The sequence below is a fragment of the Balearica regulorum genome, chromosome 22 (assembly GCF_011004875.1).
Source record: "Balearica regulorum gibbericeps isolate bBalReg1 chromosome 22, bBalReg1.pri, whole genome shotgun sequence".
Taxonomy (NCBI): Eukaryota; Metazoa; Chordata; class Aves; order Gruiformes; family Gruidae; genus Balearica; species Balearica regulorum.
In genome coordinates, this window is record NC_046205.1 from 7287266 (window position 1) to 7306411 (window position 19146).

At 68.7% G+C, this 19146-nt stretch overlaps 1 protein-coding gene across 7 annotated transcripts in view; it reads right to left on the reverse strand.

Annotated features, from left to right (window-relative positions):
- Positions 1–4891: 4891 nt before the first annotated feature.
- The window catches only part of ADGRB2 (adhesion G protein-coupled receptor B2), a 105123-nt gene continuing 90868 nt past the window's right edge, over positions 4892–19146 (reverse strand). For 3 of the 7 annotated variants that reach the window (XM_075773767.1, XM_075773773.1, XM_075773770.1), the window contains exons 5-31: positions 17115–17279; positions 16114–16278; positions 15939–16040; positions 15683–15789; positions 15082–15276; positions 14923–14991; positions 14715–14823; positions 14494–14640; positions 13806–13881; positions 13632–13734; positions 13304–13347; positions 12084–12210; positions 11435–11538; positions 11043–11145; positions 10615–10765; positions 10252–10321; positions 10055–10121; positions 9849–9934; positions 9180–9278; positions 8045–8216; positions 7869–7964; positions 7638–7677; positions 6784–7442; positions 6383–6418; positions 5943–6047; positions 5747–5800; positions 4892–5564 (exon numbers count right to left, since the gene is read on the reverse strand). In XM_075773767.1, coding sequence (XP_075629882.1) covers positions 5370–5564; positions 5747–5800; positions 5943–6047; positions 6383–6418; positions 6784–7442; positions 7638–7677; positions 7869–7964; positions 8045–8216; positions 9180–9278; positions 9849–9934; positions 10055–10121; positions 10252–10321; positions 10615–10765; positions 11043–11145; positions 11435–11538; positions 12084–12210; positions 13304–13347; positions 13632–13734; positions 13806–13881; positions 14494–14640; positions 14715–14823; positions 14923–14991; positions 15082–15276; positions 15683–15789; positions 15939–16040; positions 16114–16278; positions 17115–17279 — 3446 coding nt within the window. In that variant the 3' untranslated portion in view covers positions 4892–5369. Of the gene's footprint in view, positions 5565–5746; positions 5801–5942; positions 6048–6382; positions 6419–6783; positions 7443–7637; positions 7678–7868; positions 7965–8044; positions 8217–9179; positions 9279–9848; positions 9935–10054; positions 10122–10251; positions 10322–10614; positions 10766–11042; positions 11146–11434; positions 11539–12083; positions 12211–13303; positions 13348–13631; positions 13735–13805; positions 13882–14493; positions 14641–14714; positions 14824–14922; positions 14992–15081; positions 15277–15682; positions 15790–15938; positions 16041–16113; positions 16279–17114; positions 17280–18350; positions 18516–19146 lie in introns of all 7 variants that reach the window. The other 4 variants (XM_075773774.1, XM_075773769.1, XM_075773768.1 and 1 more) reach the window with 4 other exon arrangements.

The window sequence follows — 19146 nt, forward strand, 5'->3', positions numbered from 1 at the left end:
CCCTCCAGGGATGCTCCTCCATCAGCACAGCACCGGACCACAGCACCCGGCCAAGCCAGGAGCAGCCCCGGGCAGACGCCGTGGCATCGGGGCGGCCAGACGCCACGGAGCTGACGGACGGTCCCCAGAGCCTGGTGGTTTGGGGACAGTCCGGCCCAGGACGAGGTGCCTGGGGTCAGAGCCCTGGGGTGGGGTCTCCGCTGCCATCCCTCCCGCTGGCACCGCTGCCGGTGGCAGGAACGCTGCCTGCGCCTGGCGGGGCTCCCCCCTCGTCCCCAGCAGCAGAGCTGCTGACTTTCCAGAGCTGAACCAGCCTCTCCGGCACTGCCGGGGCCCTGCCAGGCCTGCCAAGCCCTGGAGGGATCCGGCACCCGTCCCGGCTCGCACCGCCTCTGCGCGGCCTCCGGCTCTGCGCTGCAGAGATGTGCCAGCCCCGAACGGTGCCGTGCTGCCCCCAGCTCTGCTCCAGCATCCCCTGCCCACGAGAGCTGGGCCACCCCAAGCCCCTGCAGGCAGGGAACAGGCAGGGAGCAGGCAGGGAGCAGGCCCACCCAGGGCAGCCACTGACCCACACAGGTTTGGGGCTGGGGGATGCAAAGGAGTCGCAGGTGTCCCCGGGTCCCCATCCCTGCGTCCCCTCTCCGAGGGATGCTCAGCGCAGCACGGCACCGCTGGGTCCCCGCTCAGCCGCTTTCCTCCCAAATTGTGATGAATCTATTTACACGGAAGCTTTACAAATGTGTGTTAGGGACGCATGCATCTCAATAAACGCGCTCTAATTAACAACTGATATTTATTCAGCCCTCGGTAAATAAGCTGTCGCGGGCAAACCAAGCGATGCCGCTTTTGAGGAGCGGCTCGACTCTGCCATTTATTCAGCCGACAGCCCGCGAGATGCAGTGACAGAGAACTTGATTCTCCTGTGAGTTGCCTACTGTAGTAATTAAGGGCAATTAAAGCAAGTGGGTACGAAATATAACGAAACTTTTATAATTCCTGTTTATTGGACAATTATTCACCCTGAGCTGTTCCTTGTTTTTGGCCACCCAGCAGCAACGAACCACGTGCCTGAGCACGAGTGGGGGCTGTGCGTCTCGGGGGGGGGTGGGCTGGGGCGGGTGGGACCTGCCCTCGCCCCCAGCACGAGCCATGGTCCCACAGCCTGCCCCCACAGCCCACGCCGCAGCAGAGCGAGGATGAAGGGCTCGGCCCTTCCTCTGAAGCCAGACCCCTTGCTAACACCAGCACGGCCCAGCAGCTCCCAGGGCCCTCGAAGTCGGCTGTGAATTGCTTTGGGGGGGTTGCACCTATCCGTCCTGCTGCTCTTCCCGTGCCTCGGTTTCCCTCAGTTGCCAGGGTGCTCCTCTGGGTAGGCTGTCCCCACTCGAGGGGCACGAAGGGACCCCGCCAGCCGCAGGAGCGTGGAAACCGTGCAGCTCCCGTTTCCCCTCGCTGTGCCAGGGCACGGGGTCGGTGTCTCAGGAGGAAAAGGGACACATCCTGCTTCCCCAGCACTCTGCTAAGAGGGGAGCAGTTTGTCTCCAGCCCGTGCCGGCATCCCCTGGAGCGATGCCGAGCTGGGGGATGGAAAGCAGGATCCCGCGGCCCCTACCCACCGACCCAGCGTGGAAAAAAGCAGAGGCAAGCTGCGCTTCCAAGAAACAGCCGCGCCGGCTGCCAAGAAACACGAGCCGGAGCGGAGCCCGGCAATTTTCGGGCTGGAGACAATTTGCCTCCGACCCCGAGCGTCATGCGGCGGCTGCGTTACCGCGGGGCTCCCCGCCTCCCGTGCCGAGCTCAGCCCCCCCCAGGGCCCCCCAATGCCGCGGAGGGCGTTGAGGGCCGGTGCAATGCCGGCCGGACCCTGCCAGCTCGCAGGCAGCTGCCGGCACGCTGGCCCGAGCAGCGTGCAGGAGGGAATTCCTGTGGCGAGGATTTTGGCGGTTCAGCATTTATTTCTGCACCGATTTGGGCACAAACCTCCCGATTCCAGCATTCCCCAGGAAGGAAAGAGCCCGTGGGAATTCTTTCCAGCTTGACGGGGCCGGTTTGTTTCCGCAGTGTTAAAACAGCAGTTTTGCCTCTTTTGGAGGAAATGCTTTGCCGAAACACGAAAGGAGAAGGGGCTGGGGGGGCCAAGTGGAGGAGCTCGCCGTTCTCCGCGTGCCGCCGTGGGCTGCGCAGCCTCAGAGCGGTTTCTCCATCATTTCCGCCCCCCAAACCGAACATTTTTGGCACGGAGGGGGGTGGGTGGTTTGGCTCAGATGGAAGCTGCAGATGGAAAATGGCTCCAGAGCTCTGCGACCTGCTGGGATCCCCCTGCACCCCCCGGTCGCTGCCCGGACCCGCACACCCTCTGCACACCGCAGGATTGGGGGCTGCCCCCCCCCCCATCCCCCCCTTGCTGGAGCACGCCATGAGCCTGCGCCTCTCGCCCGGGCTCCGTTCCCTCACCGCATATGGCGTCTCCATGAGTAATAAGAGCTGCTAATTGCCAACAGATGCCCTAGGAAACCCTGACGCTACATCTCGCGGCTGCGTTTGGCTGGGAAGGGAGAGGAGGGGAGCCGAGGCCGGCCCCGGGTCCCCTGAAATGCGGGACGGGGGGATCCCGGTGTGTGACAGTCCCAGTAACCGGAGCGAGGGGACGCGGGTGCTGCTATCAGCAAATTCAGCAGCCGGGCCAAGGCAGCGGGTGAGCATCCCCGGGGAGGGGCCAGTGCCCCCGACCCACGGCATCGCCCCGGGAGCACTGCCCCAGCCTCCCACCCCACACCCCCCCGTGGGGCCGGGGAGCCGCGGCTGAGCCCCCCCAGCCCCTCGCTGTGCCCGGCCCCGCCACCACCCGCAGCCCCCCCGCGGCCCCGGCCCCTCCCAGCTGTTGCACAGCTGGAGCTGGTGCCAGCTCAGCACCGGCAAACCCGGGGGCAGGAGGCGGCTGTGCCGGGCCTGGGACCCCCCATCTCCCCTTTCTGCTTTGTTTGAGGAGGGTTTAATTCTTGGGGCAGAATTTGGCCCCTTTCCTCACCTCCTCCGAGGTGGTCGCGCCCTCCCCACTCCCATTGCTGTGCCGCAGCCCCCAGCTCGCTTCTCCCTGCACCCCAAACCCAAACTGGGTGGTACTGGGATCAATTGTGTTATGCGATTAACGCTTCAGCCTTAACTGGACTGCCTGAGGGGCTGGGGAGAGACTCCCCATTCTGGGGGCCACATCCTGCCCCGGACCCCCAGCACGGCTGGGCTGGGAGCAGCATCTCCTGTCCCATCCCGGGGGGGCCTGCGGGAACCCCCCTGTGGCACTGCTCCACCATGGCCCCACACCAGTGGGAACCAGTGAGCCTCTGGCGAGACACTGGGAGGCCGAGGGAGCCAGTGGGAAACCACGGGGCTGGCGCTGCCGGCCGCAGGCAGAGCGCCGGGAGCAGGGAGGGGATCACCACGCCGCACCGGCGGCAAAGCCAGGCTGAGCCGGGGCTCTGGGCAGGAGGTGTCTGCCCCCTCCCTCAGCTCAGCCTTGCCGCCCCCCCCCCCCCAGATGCAGCACCCCCAGATGCATGGTCTTCTCCCGCAGCGCCCTGGCCCAGGACCTTCCCGCACCCCTGTTTGGCTCCCGCGGGCGTCCCCTCTCCCGCGGGCACAGGCACAGCCCATCCCTGGCAAGGGCCCCCCCCAGCCAGGGTGCTGGGTCCCTCCCGGCCGCGCTGTGCCGGTGCCCAGCCGTCGGCACTGATTGAGTTGTTGCTGGCGCTGGCAGCTCCACGCGCTCCCAAGGCAGGTTGGGTTAATGACGCTCCCCTTTACCCTGCCTAATTTCATGCCTCGTCTCGCAATCACGTCTCCGTGGCCCCGGGCCTGCGCTGATGAGGACTAATTGATGCTGTGGCAGGGGAAAGCGCAGCTGCCTGGGGGTGGGGGGGGGCTGGCAGGGCCCCCGACCCCCAGGGAGCCGTGGGGTGCCCAGGGCTTGCAGGGTGCTGAGCACCCTGCACAGCACCGCAGCGTAGATGAGGAGCAAACCAGCACCTCGGAGGCTACTGGTCCAAACTGGGCAGCATCCTTTGTCAGCAGACCCTCGGTGGTGCTGGCATCCCTTGGGAGCAGGGGGTCGCTGCGGGAAAGTCGCCTGCCCGAAACGCGAGTGCCGGAGGGTGCTGCCTGCTCGCCCGCAGCCTGTGCCGAGCCTGTCCTCGCCGAAATGAGCCCCTGGGGAAGCTCCGGTGGCTTCTCCCAGCAGCGTTACGGCACACCGCGGTGGCAGGGGTTTGGTGCCACGGTCCAGCCGAGCCGATTCACGCCACGGATTAACACTTTGCACAGATCTCGGCAGTCCCCGCGGTGCCGAGAGCCACGAGGCAGAGATGTCCTCTCCTCCAGCACTGCCCCAAGCCCGAGCCCTGCCTCTGCTCTCCCAACAGCCCCCGGTCCAGCACAAGCCCGGCGCTCATGGCCACGGCCGGTGGCCGCGCTGCCAGCCTCCCCTCGCCCCATCCCATCCTCATCGCCACCCGTACGGGGCCCCTGGGCAGCACGCCCGCATCGCCATGCCCAGCTCCGGCTGTGCTGATGCCAGGGATGCTCCAGCAGCGTGAGGCACCCCACGTTACGTGCTTCTGCAGATTGCATGGTAATTGCCTCCGAAGTTACTAATTTGCTCATAGATTAATTACCATGTAATTTACTGCTCTTGGCTCCTGCGATAAGGCGCTCATTTACACAGCAGCGCGTGGGTGCGGGCTCAGCCCTGGTCAGCAGGATCCCGTGGGCTCCGGGCAGGGACACAGACCGAGCGGGGAGGGGGCCGGGGGGGGCAGACAGACCAGGGGTCCCCACTGGGTGACGGCCGCCCCCCTCCGCGCCTGGACCCCTTGACACGAAGCACGAGGCGGCGGCCGCAGCCCCACGGCACCACAGAGAGTGAACTTTTATTTCCAACAACGACAGCACCTGCCCCGTGGGGTGGGGACGGTGGGGAGGGCTGGGAGGGGGCGGCCCCGGGGCCCCGGGGGGGGGCGAGGGCAGCCCGGCCGCTCGCGTGCACACAGTGCACTGCGTGAAGAAACATCCCGGTAGAAAAGAACGAAGATCCGACGGCCTCGACGGCCGGTCCTGCCCCGGGGGGTGCAGGCGTGATCGGTGGGTGAGCGTGGGGGGGTGCGCGTGTCCCTTCCGCACCCGCGTCCGGAGGGTGGCAGGGAGGAGAAACCGCACGAGGATGGGCAGGAGGCGGCTGCGGCCGGGGGGGAGCGCGGTCCCACCCGCGGGGATGGCTCCGGCCAGGCAGGGACCCCCCCGGCCGCCGAGGAGGATGGAGCAAACCCAGTGTCTCGGCTCGTCCTGCCCCGGGGTGACGGCAGTGGCAGGCGCGGGGCTCACACCTCCGTCTGGAAGTCGCCGTCGGCCGCATCCAGGCCGGCGCAGGGGCCCTCCCAGTCCGCGCAGCGCAGCTCCAGCCGGTCCCGCTGGGCGCTGGGCAGGGAGCCCAGCGTCATCGCCTTGAACGTGCTCCATGGCTTCGGCGGCGCGACCGGCGCCTGCGGCTGCTGCTCCTCGGGGCTGGCCACATCCTGCAGGGCGACGGGGAGCTGCGGCAAGCGGCCGGGGTACGTGGCGATGCACGGCTCTGTCCCGCCAGCACCCAGCCCCAGGGCAGAGCCACCCACCTCTGCCCAGCTCTACAGGGGCCCGGAGCCCTCTGGCCCCATCCAGGATGGGAAGGATCAGTCCCCAGGGATGCTCAGGCACTTACGTTGGCCGTGCTCTTCTCCCCGCCGCCCGACGAGACGCTCCACCGCTTTTCTCGCTGTGGAACAAGCCACAAGAGCTCAGCCCCAGCATCCTGCCAGGGATGCCCCAGCTCCCCGGGACGCTCTGTTCCATGCAGGGGGAGGTGGAGGGGTGCGGGAGGTGCAGACCAAGGCAGGATGGGACCCCTAGGACCTCACCTTGGAGGAGCCGGCAGCCGGGGCCCGATACCGGTCCAGCGTGTGAAACTTCTGGTTCAGCTCGTGGTAGAGCTCGGAGTGGCGCTTCCGTGTGTGCATCACTTTCTGCGGGCCGAGAGCAGAGCCTGCGGCCATCGGCATCCGGCAGGACCCCGCGCCCCTCGGCACGCACCCGCCCCCCGCCCATCCCCGTCCCCTTCCCGGGGCACCCCTAGACCCAGGTACAGGAGAGCGGCAGAACCCGCTGCAACGCTCCCGCTCGGCGTCGGCATTTTAATCACGAGCCAACGCTCGTTCTTGCCTGGTATAAAACTCCTTCGAGCTCAGCTGCTGCTTTGCCGACAGCGAGCCAGAGGGAACCAGGGACAAGGCGGTGGTTGTCCAACCAACCCAACCCCATGGCAGGCACCGGTGACGCACGCGGCCGTGGCTGGGCTTACCTCGAAGTCCAGATCAGAGTATCGTAACCTCTTCCTCTGGCAGGGGACACGCAGGGCCCAGAGCAGGGGGAGATGGAGAAGAAAAGGGGGAGGAGATGGAGAAGAAAAGGGAAAGGTCTTTGCAGGTCCGGGATGAGGGGAGCAGGGCAGGGGGGCTCACACCAGCCCCGAGCCGTGCCGCTTGCAGGGGACAGAGCCCGGCTGGAGACACGGGGCTCCCGGCTGAGCCAGCCCCACGCACAGGGTGGGATGCCGGGCAGCGAGCACGGGGGCAACTCATGCAACCTGCTCATGTACACATGCTCACGCACGCTCTCGCCCGCCTGCCCAACCCCTTCCCGCACATCTCCCTCCCGGTGCACGTGTCCACAGGCACCCTCGCACGCCAGCTCCCCGCTCACCTCTAGGGACCCCACTTTCATGGCGGAGCCGGGGACGGTGCGGGGCATGGTGCGGCTGCGCTCCGACAGCTCCGAGGCCAGGATCTGCCGCACGGTGGGGTGCTGCTTGAACTGGAGGCCGTAGGGGGCCTTCACCGTCCCATAGGGCTGGTTCAAGTTCACGTTGACGTGGTCCACCGCGACGAAGCTGGGATAGGCATCCCCCTCGGCCGCCGGGCGCCCTGTCCCACCGGGCAATCCCTCCTCGGTGCCGGGACCGAGGGTGCCTTCCTCCCGCGGGAAGGGCTTGAGGCTGCCGGTCCGGCGGGGCAGCACCATGTAGTCGCTCTCCCGCGGGGGCTCGGGGGCCCGCAGCCAGCCGTACTCCAGGGGCCGCAGGCTGCTCTCCGTGCACAGGTAGACGGGACCCGGCGCCTCCAGGCCGAGCTGCTGCGCCGGCGGGTCGCCCAGCTCGCTCAAACCCGCCACCACATTGGGCGTCATCTTGGGGACCTGGACCAGGATGCTGGCGGGAGGGATGTTCCCCGGCAGGCTGGAGAAGCCCAGGCCACCCTCCGAGGTGGTGTTGAGCTTGGGGTCTTCGTCCCCGTCCAGGGAGATGCGGGACAAAGTGCCCGTGATGGTGGCGGGGTTGCAGGTGTTCACCTCCTTGAACAGCACTGCGGGCAGGGACGGGGGGTCAGAGCCGGGACGGGGGGTCAGAGCCGGCCCCGGGGGTCCCGCGGGAGGGCGGGGAGGCTGGACAGACCCCCTGCACGGTGGCACAGCGCCCGCCCCAGCACACACTGCCTGTCCCTCCCAGGCGTGGCACGGTGACATCCCCGTCCCCAGCGCGAGGGTCAGGGAGACCTCACCTGTCTGACACGCCAGGTCAACGTCCTTTTCAAAATCTGTCTATAAAAATACAGAAAGAGGGGAAAGAGAGAGAGAGAGGAGAGAAAGAGAAGGAGAGAGACAGGGAAATGAATGCATCTTGGCCAGCATGGGGAGCAGCGGGGTTTGCAAGGGGGACCCTGCCCCAGGGGGGCAAGCCACCCAGCCCCGCCGGTGCCCGACGCAGCCCGTGCCGGCACTGCCGCACTCACCAGGATCTGCACCTGCCCGTTCTTGCAGGAGTCGGGCGAGTTTTCATTCTCCTCGCTCCTGCACCCCCCCATCTGACACTTCACCACGTCCTGGACCTGCAGGGACAGCGCCGGTCACGGCCCCGCGGCCAGGGGTTCCCCCCCGCAGCCCCGGCACCCCTCCGGGGCCGCCCCACCTCTCGGCGCAGGAACCCATGTACGGTGATGATGACGAAGCCCTGGACGGAGTTGAAGACGGCGAAGAGGACCTGGAAGAGGATGGAGCGCCGGTCGGTCATGGCGAGCACGGCCGACATCCAGGTCAGCGCCAGCAGAGGCAGGACCACGCAGGAGCTCCACAGCGATGCCCTGGGGCAGGGAGAGAGGGGCCGGGGTGAGCCCACAGCGCCGGAGCTGCCCCACGACAGCCCCCCCCCGAGCATCGTCCCCAGCCCCACAAGCGTGGCGGGGGCTGACCGCGCGTGCACAGCGCGGCACGGAGACCCGAGCCCCCTGCAGATGCCGTGTGCCCCGCCAGGCCCCCCGCTGTCCCCTCTTCCTTGGCGTCCCCAAGCCTGCACTGGCTGGATGCTGGGGGCACTGCCTGCCTTAGGGCACGGGGGGGCCACGGGCTCCTCCTCCCCCCGGCAGCTCCGGCACAACCCCAGGCTGAGCCATCGGCACCACGGAGCCGGCCCGGGCAGGGCCCAGCCGTGCGTGTCCCTGTGCAGCGCAGCCGGCAGCGAGGGTGCTGGGGGGATGAAGGGCCACCGCCACCCCCCCACAGCCACAGGAAGAGCGGAAAGGGAATTTCTTTCGGTTTTAGCAGTGAATATTGGGGCTGCTTCTATTGCAACTGAACCCCGGGGAGCAGGGTCCTCGGCTGACCGGGGGGGCGGTGGTCACAGCCCAACCTGGCTGGACACGTCCCCGCCAGCACCCGTGGGGGCCCACGTGCCGGGAAGAGGGTCCCGGGGATGCCCCCGAGGCCAGGACTGGCCCGTGCCCCGTGGCGTGGTGCCGCTCATGCCCCCCCCCGCTCCCAAGCCGCCCTGGGAAAGAGGAGCTGAGCCCCCCCCGCGCCCCGACCCCAGAGATGACGTGACCTGCGGGAAGCCATGCCATGCAGACGTGATGGCCACGGTGGGGCACGCGCACCCCGCGCCTGGGGCCGCCCCGAGCACACTGCCTTCGCCCTGCCCACTGGACCGCCAACCCAGAGCCCGTCCCCCCCTCCCAGGGCGATGCCCAGAGCCCACCCCCCCCCGCTCCCCGGGGTCCAAGGCTGTGCTCGGGGCGGGGGGGCGAAGCGGGCGCGTGGCGGGCACTAACATGGCGCTGCTGGCGGTGGCGGAGGTCATGGCCGCGCTGGACACCACGCCGCACTTGGTGCATTTCAGCAGCAGGCTGCCGCAGGGTGGGGGCTTGGAGCTACGTGCCCACCACCCCCCCGGCGCCCCGCGGCCAGGACCGGGCCACGCGGGGATGCAGGCGGGGGGAGCAAGGCCGTGGGAGAGCGAGACGGCGGGGATGGGGGGGGGGTTGGACAGATGGACGGACAGACGGATGGATGGGTGGACAGACACAGGCAAAAAGCAGATGGGAGGAGGGAAAGAGAAAGAGAGAGAGAGCCGGGTTAGTCGAGGGCGGCAGCAGTTGTTAATGACGAGCAGGGGTGGCCAAGCGGCAGCGGGACGGGGCGGGCAGGGCTCAGCCCCCTCCGCTGGTGGCAGGGAGGGGGGTCTGCAGCGCGTGGCTCCCCCTTCCCTGTGGGAAGGTGTGGGGGTGACTGCCCCCCCCCCAGCTCCTGCCCCTCCAGCAGCCCCCAACAAGGGGCTGCGCTCGCCCTGGGCTTGGCCCCCGCCGCCCACTGATGAGGTGAAGTCTGCCCCGTCCTCAGCTCGGTCCCGGAGGAGACCCCATGCCATGCCCCGCGGTGCGGCAGGGCAGGGTGCTCTGCGCCGGCCCCAGGGACAGCCCCGCGGGGCGCAGGGCACTTACCCAGCTCGCTGCTTTTTGGACTTATCTGAAATGCCATCGCGGGACATGAGCTTGTTGAACACGATGATGCCAACCAGCATGTTCACCTTGGGCAAGAGCGGCGCCGGGGTTAGGGCTGGGCACAGAGCCTTCCGCGAGCCGGGGCTGGCAGGAGCTGCCATGCACCAGGGTGGGTTTTGGGGGTCCAAGGCTCGGGATCAGCTCACCAGCACGATGACGGCAGCGGGTCCCACGAAGGCGTAGAGCAAACCGCCCTCCAGAGAGAGCCAGCAGCTGCAGGGGACCGCGGCGTGTCAGGGGCTGGCTGAGAGGGCACAGCCCCGTCCCATGCCCTGCTCCCGGCACTTCTGCCAGCCCGGAGCCGTGCCCGTGCCCAGCCCTACGTGCCCCCGTCCCCACGTACTAGCTCGCCGTCCCGTAGCCTTTGGTCCGCGTGAAGCCGACAGAGACTGCGACCACGAGGGCTGGCAACCCTGGAGAGGGGAGATGAGGCTGGAGCTGCAGGGGGTGGCATCGCTGTGCGTGTCCCCCCCCAACACCACCTCTGTGCCAGCCCCCATGGACGGGGACAGCGATGGGGCCCTTCTGGCAGCTCCCCATGGCCCGGCCGGTCAGAGGGTGCCACTTTGAAGGGACCAAGACATCTGGGTCTGCTTTCCTCCATGGCGCCTCAGTTTCCCCTTCTGATAACCCTGGGGGTACCAGGGAGGGGCACGTGGTGCCTCCTCTCCACCCCAGCCCAGGACCGGCCCTGCCGGGCTCTTACCCCATCCCAAGCACAGGAAGCGCTTCCTGACCAGGCGTGTCCGGATCCGGCCGATCACCGCCAGGTAGGACTGCCAGGCCTCCGTCAGCACCCAGCAGAAGGATGAGAGGAAGAAGAAGTGGAGGAAGGCGGCCGTCATGGTGCACACACCCTGCGGGGACGCAGGCACGTCAGGGGGAGGCATCGTGGCACCACCGCGGCCATGCACCCGGCACTGCGCCGGTTAAACTCCCACGCCCGGGCACGGTTTGTGTCAAAGCCACTGGCGCAAAGGATTTAATCCCGAGATCGAGTTAATCCAAATCCAATCTGCTGCTGCGAGTCAGCAGGGACGAGGTGATCGGCCGGGAAGAGAGGGCTCGGACCCTGCCGCAAACCCCGCGCCTGGCCGGGGACCCCGCAAGGGTGGGCACGGTGGTGGCACCCACCTTGCTGAGCATCTGGGACTGGCCCACAAGGATGAGGACGTTGGAGGCCAGGATGGAGACGCAAAAGTTGAGCAGGATGATGGAGCGCTCCGACTTGATGAACCTGCGGGCAGGAGCAGCGTGGGGCCGGGGAACCAGCCTGTCCCATGTCCCTGTCCCATGTCCCCTGCACGCTGCCGGCGGGCGGGCACTGTCCTGAGCCAGGGACGGTGCCAGGCAGCCTGGGCACCTCTCCCACCCGGCTGCCACCAGCGTTATTCCCTTCCCACCGTGTTGCATTTAATCACGCTGATGCTGAGCCTTTGCTCGCGCCGTGCCCCCCCTTGCTGCCCCCTCCCCGCCTGGCCTCGTGCCCCAGGTGCCCCCCCGGTCCCCAGCTGTCCCCAGGTCACCTCCAGAAGGCAGCGTAGATCACCAGCAGGGTCAGCAGGGCCATGCAGGAGACGGCGCAGCCGATCATCAGCGGCACCGACGGGGTGCCCGAGGGGTCCATGGCCTGGTGGGGAACAGGGGGGAGCGGCTGAGCCCAGTTCCCCCCAAGGCTGCTCCCTCCAGCCCCCTGCCCCCCCCTCTGGGCCCCTCCACCCCCCTGGTTGGGGACCCCCGGGAGCTGGAGGGGGTCGGTGGCAGCGGTGGCGTAGCCAAGGCACCTTCCTGGGGACCCAAGTCCATCTCCATGCCGACGGGGGACGCGGACGGAATAGCAATGGGGTGGGGGGATGCCTGGGGCCGGGGCTGCCCCCTCCCCTCCTTGCACACAGCAACGCCCCATTCTGAGCCCTACCGACCACGGCAGCCCCCTGCCCGCCCAAGCCCACCCTCGGGGTGCCAGGGGTTGCAGGGGCCCTTCCCTCGGGTGGTGGGAGACACCCCCAGTGCCCACCCCACCCTGTCGAGGTGCCTGCAGGCAATGCAGCCCCTGCCCATCCCCATCCTCCCCCGGGACCCCCACCTTGGCCAGGCCCTGCAGCCCGGGGATCGCCCCCCATCCATGGCCCGTGTCCCCGGAAGGCTCGTCCCTGTCCCCGTCCTGTCCCCTACCAGGTCTCTGGGCAGCTGGGCGAGGACGGCGAAGGTGGCGAGCTGGCGGCACTGGCATTTGGTGTGCGCTGGGAGGGTCTCCAGGGTTTGGCAGCTCTCCGTGTCCCAGTTTCCCAAGCCAGCATCCCTGATTAATGGGACGAGAGCGAGCGAGGGAGAGCAATTTGAAATGATCAAACACACACGCAGCCCCTCGCGCCTCTCCCGAGTTAACCCTTGCTGGCTCCTGCCTGGGGGGAGGCGGGGGGGACAGGTTAATCCCCGGAGCCCATCGCGGGGGTGAAGCCATCCCTGTCCCGGTTGCTGCCGCCTGCCCTGGTGCTGATCCCCGTGGGGAGCGGTGCAATGTGAAGGTTTGATTTTTAACCATCCCACCCAGGGCTGGGGGGGCAAACTGCAGAGGGAGGGGCCAGGCCCGGGAGGAGGGGATGGAGGGGGGGCTGAGGCAGCGCTGGGGCAGGCAGGAGCAGACCCAGGGGCCCCCCGGTACCCATGTGTGTCCCCCCCCAGCACGAGTCACGGCTCACACAGCAGAGACATGCTACCCCCAAAGCCAGAGCTGCCTGGGAGCGGGCAATGCTCCCCTCCCGCCACCGGGACCCCCCCTGCCACGGGGACCCCGGGAGGGAGCCCGGAGGGGGTGCCCCGCAGTGACACTGGCCATGCACGGGAAGAGCAGCCACCGCTCCCAGCGAGGCGGGGAAACTGGGAACTGGGTCTGTGGGACAGCTGGGGACACGGCTCCCCCGGGGCCAGGCTGAGACCTGCCGCACTCATCACAACCACACACCTTCCCCATCAACACGGGAGCTGCACCGGAACCAGCGACCCCGAGGTGCAGAGCACCCACAGGCACCTGGGGGGGCTCAGCACTGCCTCCCCCCGCCCCGCAGTGCCCCCCGCCCCCCCGCCGTGCCCTACTTTCCCTCGCTCCTGCCGGAGCGCCGGGCTCCACGCTAACAAATTGCATCTGGCAGGCTGGCGGCATCCGTCCCCGGCGTCACGTGGAGGCAGATCGATCCCGTGGCAGCACAATTCACCCGCAGTCAGAGGGGCTCGGCCATGGGAAGGGTCTGGCCCCGCTCCCCGTCCCTCCCGCCACCTCCCCAGGGACCGATGGGGCGCTGGGACAGCCCAGCCCCATTGCCCGGCATTGCCTGCCAGCGAGGGCATGGCTGGGGTGCCCCTGTCCCCCCCCCCGTCTCCCGCACCCCACTCACGTCCTCGAGTAGTCCCAGGTGACGCACTGCGGGTGGGACGTGCCCTACGGACAGAGGGACGGGTTAGTGCTTCACCCCCTGCCTGCTCCCAGCCCCAGGAGGGTGATCGCCCCTGGGGACCTGCCCGGCTCCCCCAGGGCTGGCACGTCCCCACCGCGGGCACGGAGCCGACTACTGGTGGTCACCGGCTGGGAGCCGCTGGTCCCTGCCCGGCTCTCAGCATCTGGGGGCGAAGGGACCGGTGGGACCCACAGGGGACTGAGAGGTGACAGGGTGATGGGACAGGAGGGGGACACTCACGTTGATGGGACAGGAGGGGGACACTCACGTTGATGATGTGGGAGAGCTCCACCAGGACGAGGGGCTCCGCAGGCTTGGTTGGTGGGCGCACCGTCACCATCAGCACCTTGGAGGTGACAGCCAGGGGGGTCCTGCAGGGAGGGGCGCTGGCTGTCACAGCGATGGGGACACGGCGCGGGGGACAGCGGGCAGCCTGACTCACCTGGGCGGGGGCAGGATCAGCCCCAGCGTGCGGTACAGCACGGCCCCGATGACGAAGTGGGACGACTCATCCGTTTCTGCAGAGAGACGGAAGGGAGAGCGGCGCCGTGATCCGGTGCCCATCACACGCGTGGGCTCAGCGAGCGCACATGCACACGTATGAGCCCACACATCTGCCTCCGACGTGCGTGAGGGAACACGTACCCCCTCCCCGACACAAGCACAGCACACGGACGCACGCAGGCACGTGGGCTGGCAGGAGGCTGCCTGCACGCTCCCACACGTGCACTCCCAGATGTGCACACTCACATATCTGTACTCCCAGATGTGCACTCTCGCATGTGCACAGCCCCAGACGTGCAAGCTCACACGTGTTGAGACGCACACACATGCACACTCCTGGATATGCATGCTCATACATGTGCGCGAATGTGCGCTGCACCACACGTGCATGCTGCATGTGCACAGCACCAGATGTGCCCTCACAAGTGTGCACGCTCACACGCATGCACACACACGCGCACTCCCAGATGCGCATGCCCACAGACGTGCACAGCACCAGACGCACACTATGCGCACGCTCACACACGTGCACACTCCCGCACAGCCCCAGGTGCACGCTCACTCGCACACGTGCACACACACGCGCGCAGAGCGTGCTCGCTCCCGCGGGCCCAGCCCTGCCTCACCGGCGGAGGCGAGGCTGAGCACCTCCCTGGGGATGAAGAGCTTGTCCTCGGAGCTGCGGGCCCAATCCTTCATGCCCCGGCGCCCCTTCATGGGGAAGTTGATGTCGCTGGAGACGGCGGAGACGGGCTCCCTCTGGATGCTGATCACTGGCAGGGCAGAGCGGGCGTCACCGGCCGGCTCCCTGCACCCGCCGAGGCCCTGTGCCCGCCCTGCCGCTCACCCAGGTTGTCGGTGACGATGAGGGAGCTCTGGAAGGCCTTCAGCGCGTCTCCCACCAGGTGGATGAAGTCCTCCACCACCTTCATCAGGTGCACGGAGCCGGGCGAGACCTGCGGGCGAGGGACCAGCTCCGCAGCCGCCGGGACGCATCCCCACGGTGGGGACATCCCGGCCACCCCGGCCACCCACCCGTGCCCTGTGCCACTCACCTGCTGGGCGTCCTCCCACTTGTCCCGGTTCTCCGCGTCCACCATGTAGCTCACCACCTGGAAGAAGCGCTGCGGGGACGGGGCTCAGCGGGGCTGGGGTCCGGGGACCGACCGCCGCCACCTCCCCGGGGGTGTCCCTCGCCGTCCCCCGCTCACTACCTGCACGTCCTCGGAGGATGGGGTGTAGGTGGCCCTCTTGAAGGTGTCAGTGACGTTGCGCAGGATCTCCACGGAGAAGAGCAGGTCCCCGCTGTAGTAGGTCTTGCGGGCCATGAGCTCCAGCAGGCTCCGCACCACCTGCGACATGCCCTCGCCTGCCAGCACCCGCTGCCCCTTGGCCAGGTGCTCCCGCAGCTTGTACGGGGGGGGGGGGACAGCGGTGTCACTCGGCTGCCAGCGCCACCCCCCAGCAGTGCTCCGTGTCCCCGGGTCCCTCGCCGTGCCCAGAGCCCGGGCAGTGGGGACGCTGCAGAGCTAATTGCACTAATTAGGGCAGCAGCAGGACACGGGGGTCTGGGGGGTCCTTCCTATCCCGAGAGCCGTTTCCCGAGGAGGCAGGGGCACAGCTCAGACCGGGGTCTCCCTCCAGCTCTAGGATGGGGTCCCCTTTCCCCGCCCTGCCGGGGAGTCCTGACTCAGTTTCCCCATGCGGCTGCTGGGTTTCCCTGCCCTGGAGAGGACGGCAAGGGCTGGGGACAGGGCAGACCCCCAGAGACGGGGAGGGGAGGGTGGGGGGGGCCGCGCCAGAGCGTGCACCTACTGAGAGATGCAAGTATCGGTACTCGTGGGAGATGCAGCGGGCGAAGCTGGGCACACCCCAGTATGCGACGCCGTGGGGGCTCAGCAGGCACCGGCGGCTGGCGGACCCTGCACAAGAGAATCGGGTTCGATGCCGGCACGGGAACCGCCTCCCCGGCACGCCGAGGACGGGTGGCACTGCCTGGCACCCCGATGCCACCCACCACCCCCTGCCCTGCTCCAGGCCGTGGGGGGGCTTGGGGATGCTCCCCCCTCACCGGTGGCGTTGGGGGGACATTTGTTGTAGATGATCTCCCCGGCAGCCGTTTTCTTCCAGGTCATCAGCATGACGTACTCGTCCTTGCACATCTCGTGGTAGGCTGGGGGGTGAGAGGGAGGGTCAGGGGCAGCCCAGATGCAGGGTGATGGGCACCGGGGCGGGGTGCTCCATACCTGGGCACTTCTTCTCGTTGCAGGTCTTCACCTCCTCGCCGGTGCCCTCGCAGGGGTAGCCCTGCACGCCGGTGCCCTCGCACATGCGGAAGCGGCGCTGCCAGCCGGTGTCGCAGGTCTTGGAGCAGAGGCTCCAGTGGTTCCAGGGACCCCACTTGCTGTCGGCTGTGGGGATGGGGACACCGTGGGACACCTGGTTCGGCACAGCGAGCGGCACCCAGGGGGGCGGGGACGGGCTGATGGGCCCCAGCAGCGGCTGCCCCCCCTCACGCCATGAATCGAAAGCCCCACAGGGTATGAAATCCGTGGATCGATGATTTAAATCTCTTTCAGACGAGACCAGCGTCCCCGCGCAGCCGCCCGGCTGCTCCCCCGCCGGCAGCCCAAGGGCACCCTCGGCGCGTGGCAGAGCCGCTGCCTCCCTCCCTGCGGCCGCCACGGCGGCCACAGCACAGCACCTGCCTCCCTCTGCGCCTGCGACTGATGCCAGGGAGGTCGAGGACAAGACAAGGATGGGGTCAAAGGACAGGATGAGGACGGGGTCCATCCTTTGGCCTGACTACCCCCCCGAATCCCCAGCGCCGGCCCCAGCCCCACCAGCTGCCCCACGTGCAGGCACGAGAGCTCGCGCATCCTCGCACGCCCAAAGCACGCCAGGACCTGCAGCCACCGGGCACCAACGGGTCCCCCCAGCGTGACACAGGGGTGAGGGCACGGGACAAATGCCCGGCTCCTCCAGCTGGGATGTGCCTGAGGGGAGCAACCGGCACGAGGGGGGCTGCTGCTGATCCGCCACGTCACCCTTCGCATCCTGCTCCCCCCACGTCCACATCCACAGTGGAGGGGGCTACCGGCATCCTCGCGTCACCAGCGGTGACACCGCAGCGGCTTTACAGCAGATGCACGGCTGGGCCGCGTGCCGACGTGCCGTGCACCGACGTGCCGTGCCAGCAGCACGCGTGGCCTCCCCCCCCGCTCCCCCTCAGCGCGCGGGGCCTTACTGGGACAGGTGGGGTTGGAGCACTCCCGGGCGTCGGCGTGGGCCCCCCGGCACTCGGCCCAGCCGTGGGCCGAGACGCTGCACTTGCGCGTCCGCTGCTGCGTGCCGTTGGCGCAGGTGACGGAGCAGCGGCTCCAGGCGCCCCACTCCAGCCACTGCCCTTCCACTGCGGGGACAAGCGAGAGCGGCGTCAGCCCCCACCGGCCGGCGGCCCCTCGGCCGCACGGCCCCAGCTCCCCACGACCCACGCCGGGCTCTCCGTGCGACGGGTCCAACCTACGGACGTGCTGGCTCCTCCTGCGCCGATCTCAACAGCCAGCGCCAAACCCTGCCCCGGCCAGGGGGACTGTCACCGGGACTGGCCCCCGCACCTGAGCAGCTGCTCCTACAGCCCCGCTGCACCGCAACGCCCAGCCTCGTGTGCGGCCACGCTCGTGGGACCCGCCGTGAGCCCCCAGCATCGCTCCACACCAAACTCATCAGCCCTGGCACCGCTCCCTGCCAAACCCCCCCCGTATGGGCCAGGGCAGTGGGGAAGGAGCTGCCGTGACCCTTCATCGCTCCGGCAGGAGCACCGTGGGACAGGCACGGGAAAAGCCACGTGCCGTGGGTGGCACATCCCTGCCAGAGCTGCTGCAGAAGGGGTGCACCCTGTGCACCCCTCCGTTCCCGCACCCCCTCCTGCTCCCAGCCCGCTGCCAGCCTCACCGCGCCGCAGGCAGCGATGCCAGCCCTGACATCGCTGCAGAAACCCCACGGCTGCCACCACGGTAGGAGGAAGGGACGGAGACGGCGCTGCCACCTGCACGCAGACAGACCCCGCAGCCGGCTGACCCCCTTTGCCACCTCCAGCCACCTCCCCGGAGCCCTGTGATGTCCCCGTGCCACCCCGGTGCCAGCGCTGTGCGGGGACAGCCAGTTGCAGCAGATGGGGAGGGAAGGAGCCAGCTCCTCCGTGGTCCCTGGGCTGGTCCCCCCGCCCGTGGTGGGGGCTCGTGTCCCCTGGTGTGGCCAATGGAGCCAGCTCTCCATGCGGGTTTCCAGCGGGGACGCGAGGGCGCACCCCGTGCCACCCCACCTGCGTGCCCACGGGCCGTGCCGGGTCCCCACGGCGGTGTCCCCCCGTCCCTCGCAGCGCCGCAGCCCCGCGCCGGGAGCAGGGCCCTGGCTCACGGCCGGTGCCGTCTCCTGGCGTTCCCGGGGGGAAGGAGGAGCAGGGGGAGAGGGAGGTACTGACCCGGGCAGCTCGCAATATTGCAGGGCTTGGCCTGCAGCTCGGGGCCCTCGCAGGCTTTCCCTCCGTGCCGCGGGGCCACGCACCGCCGCGTCCTGGTCCTGGCCCCTCGCCCGCAGGTCACCGAGCACAGGCTCCACGGGGACCACTCCTCCCACGCGCCGTGAACTGCAACACAGCACAGTGCCGCTGCCGCACGCTCCCGGCCCCGCCGGGGCTCCAGCCTCCGCCTCCTCCTGGCACCGAGGGGTCCCGGCCATCACGGACCCCTCGTGCCCTGGGCAGTCGGGCACGGTCCCCGGCTCCCCTCCACGGCCCGCTGGCACTGCCTGCCCCACCGTCACACCCGAGCCCGAACCCCAGGAGCCCTGAGCAGGCAGCAGTGCCGCTCCCTGCCATGCTCCAGTCCCCGCTTTGGGGTCCCGGTACTGGCGGCGCACGTCCCCCGCACCCACGCACAACCCGGCTCACCCCAACCCGTGCCAACACGGCGGGCACGGCCACCCCTCGCACACATCGCACCCACGGGAGCTCAGCTCACCCGGGACGGGACCGGGGACCCACATGGCGCACAAACATCCTAAAGGATGCTCCTCTGCGAGCTGCGATGTCCCCTGGTGTGCCGGGACAGGCCTGTACTCCCCAGCACGGGGGGAGCAGGCACACCCACGTGTTTCTGGGGTGCAAAGCACCCGAAACATCCCCGCTCAGTGCCGCTGCAGCGCCCCGAGGCCCCTCCGATCCCCAGTGTCCCACGCAAGACGCACAGACCCCACCATGGACAAACGGACTCGTACGT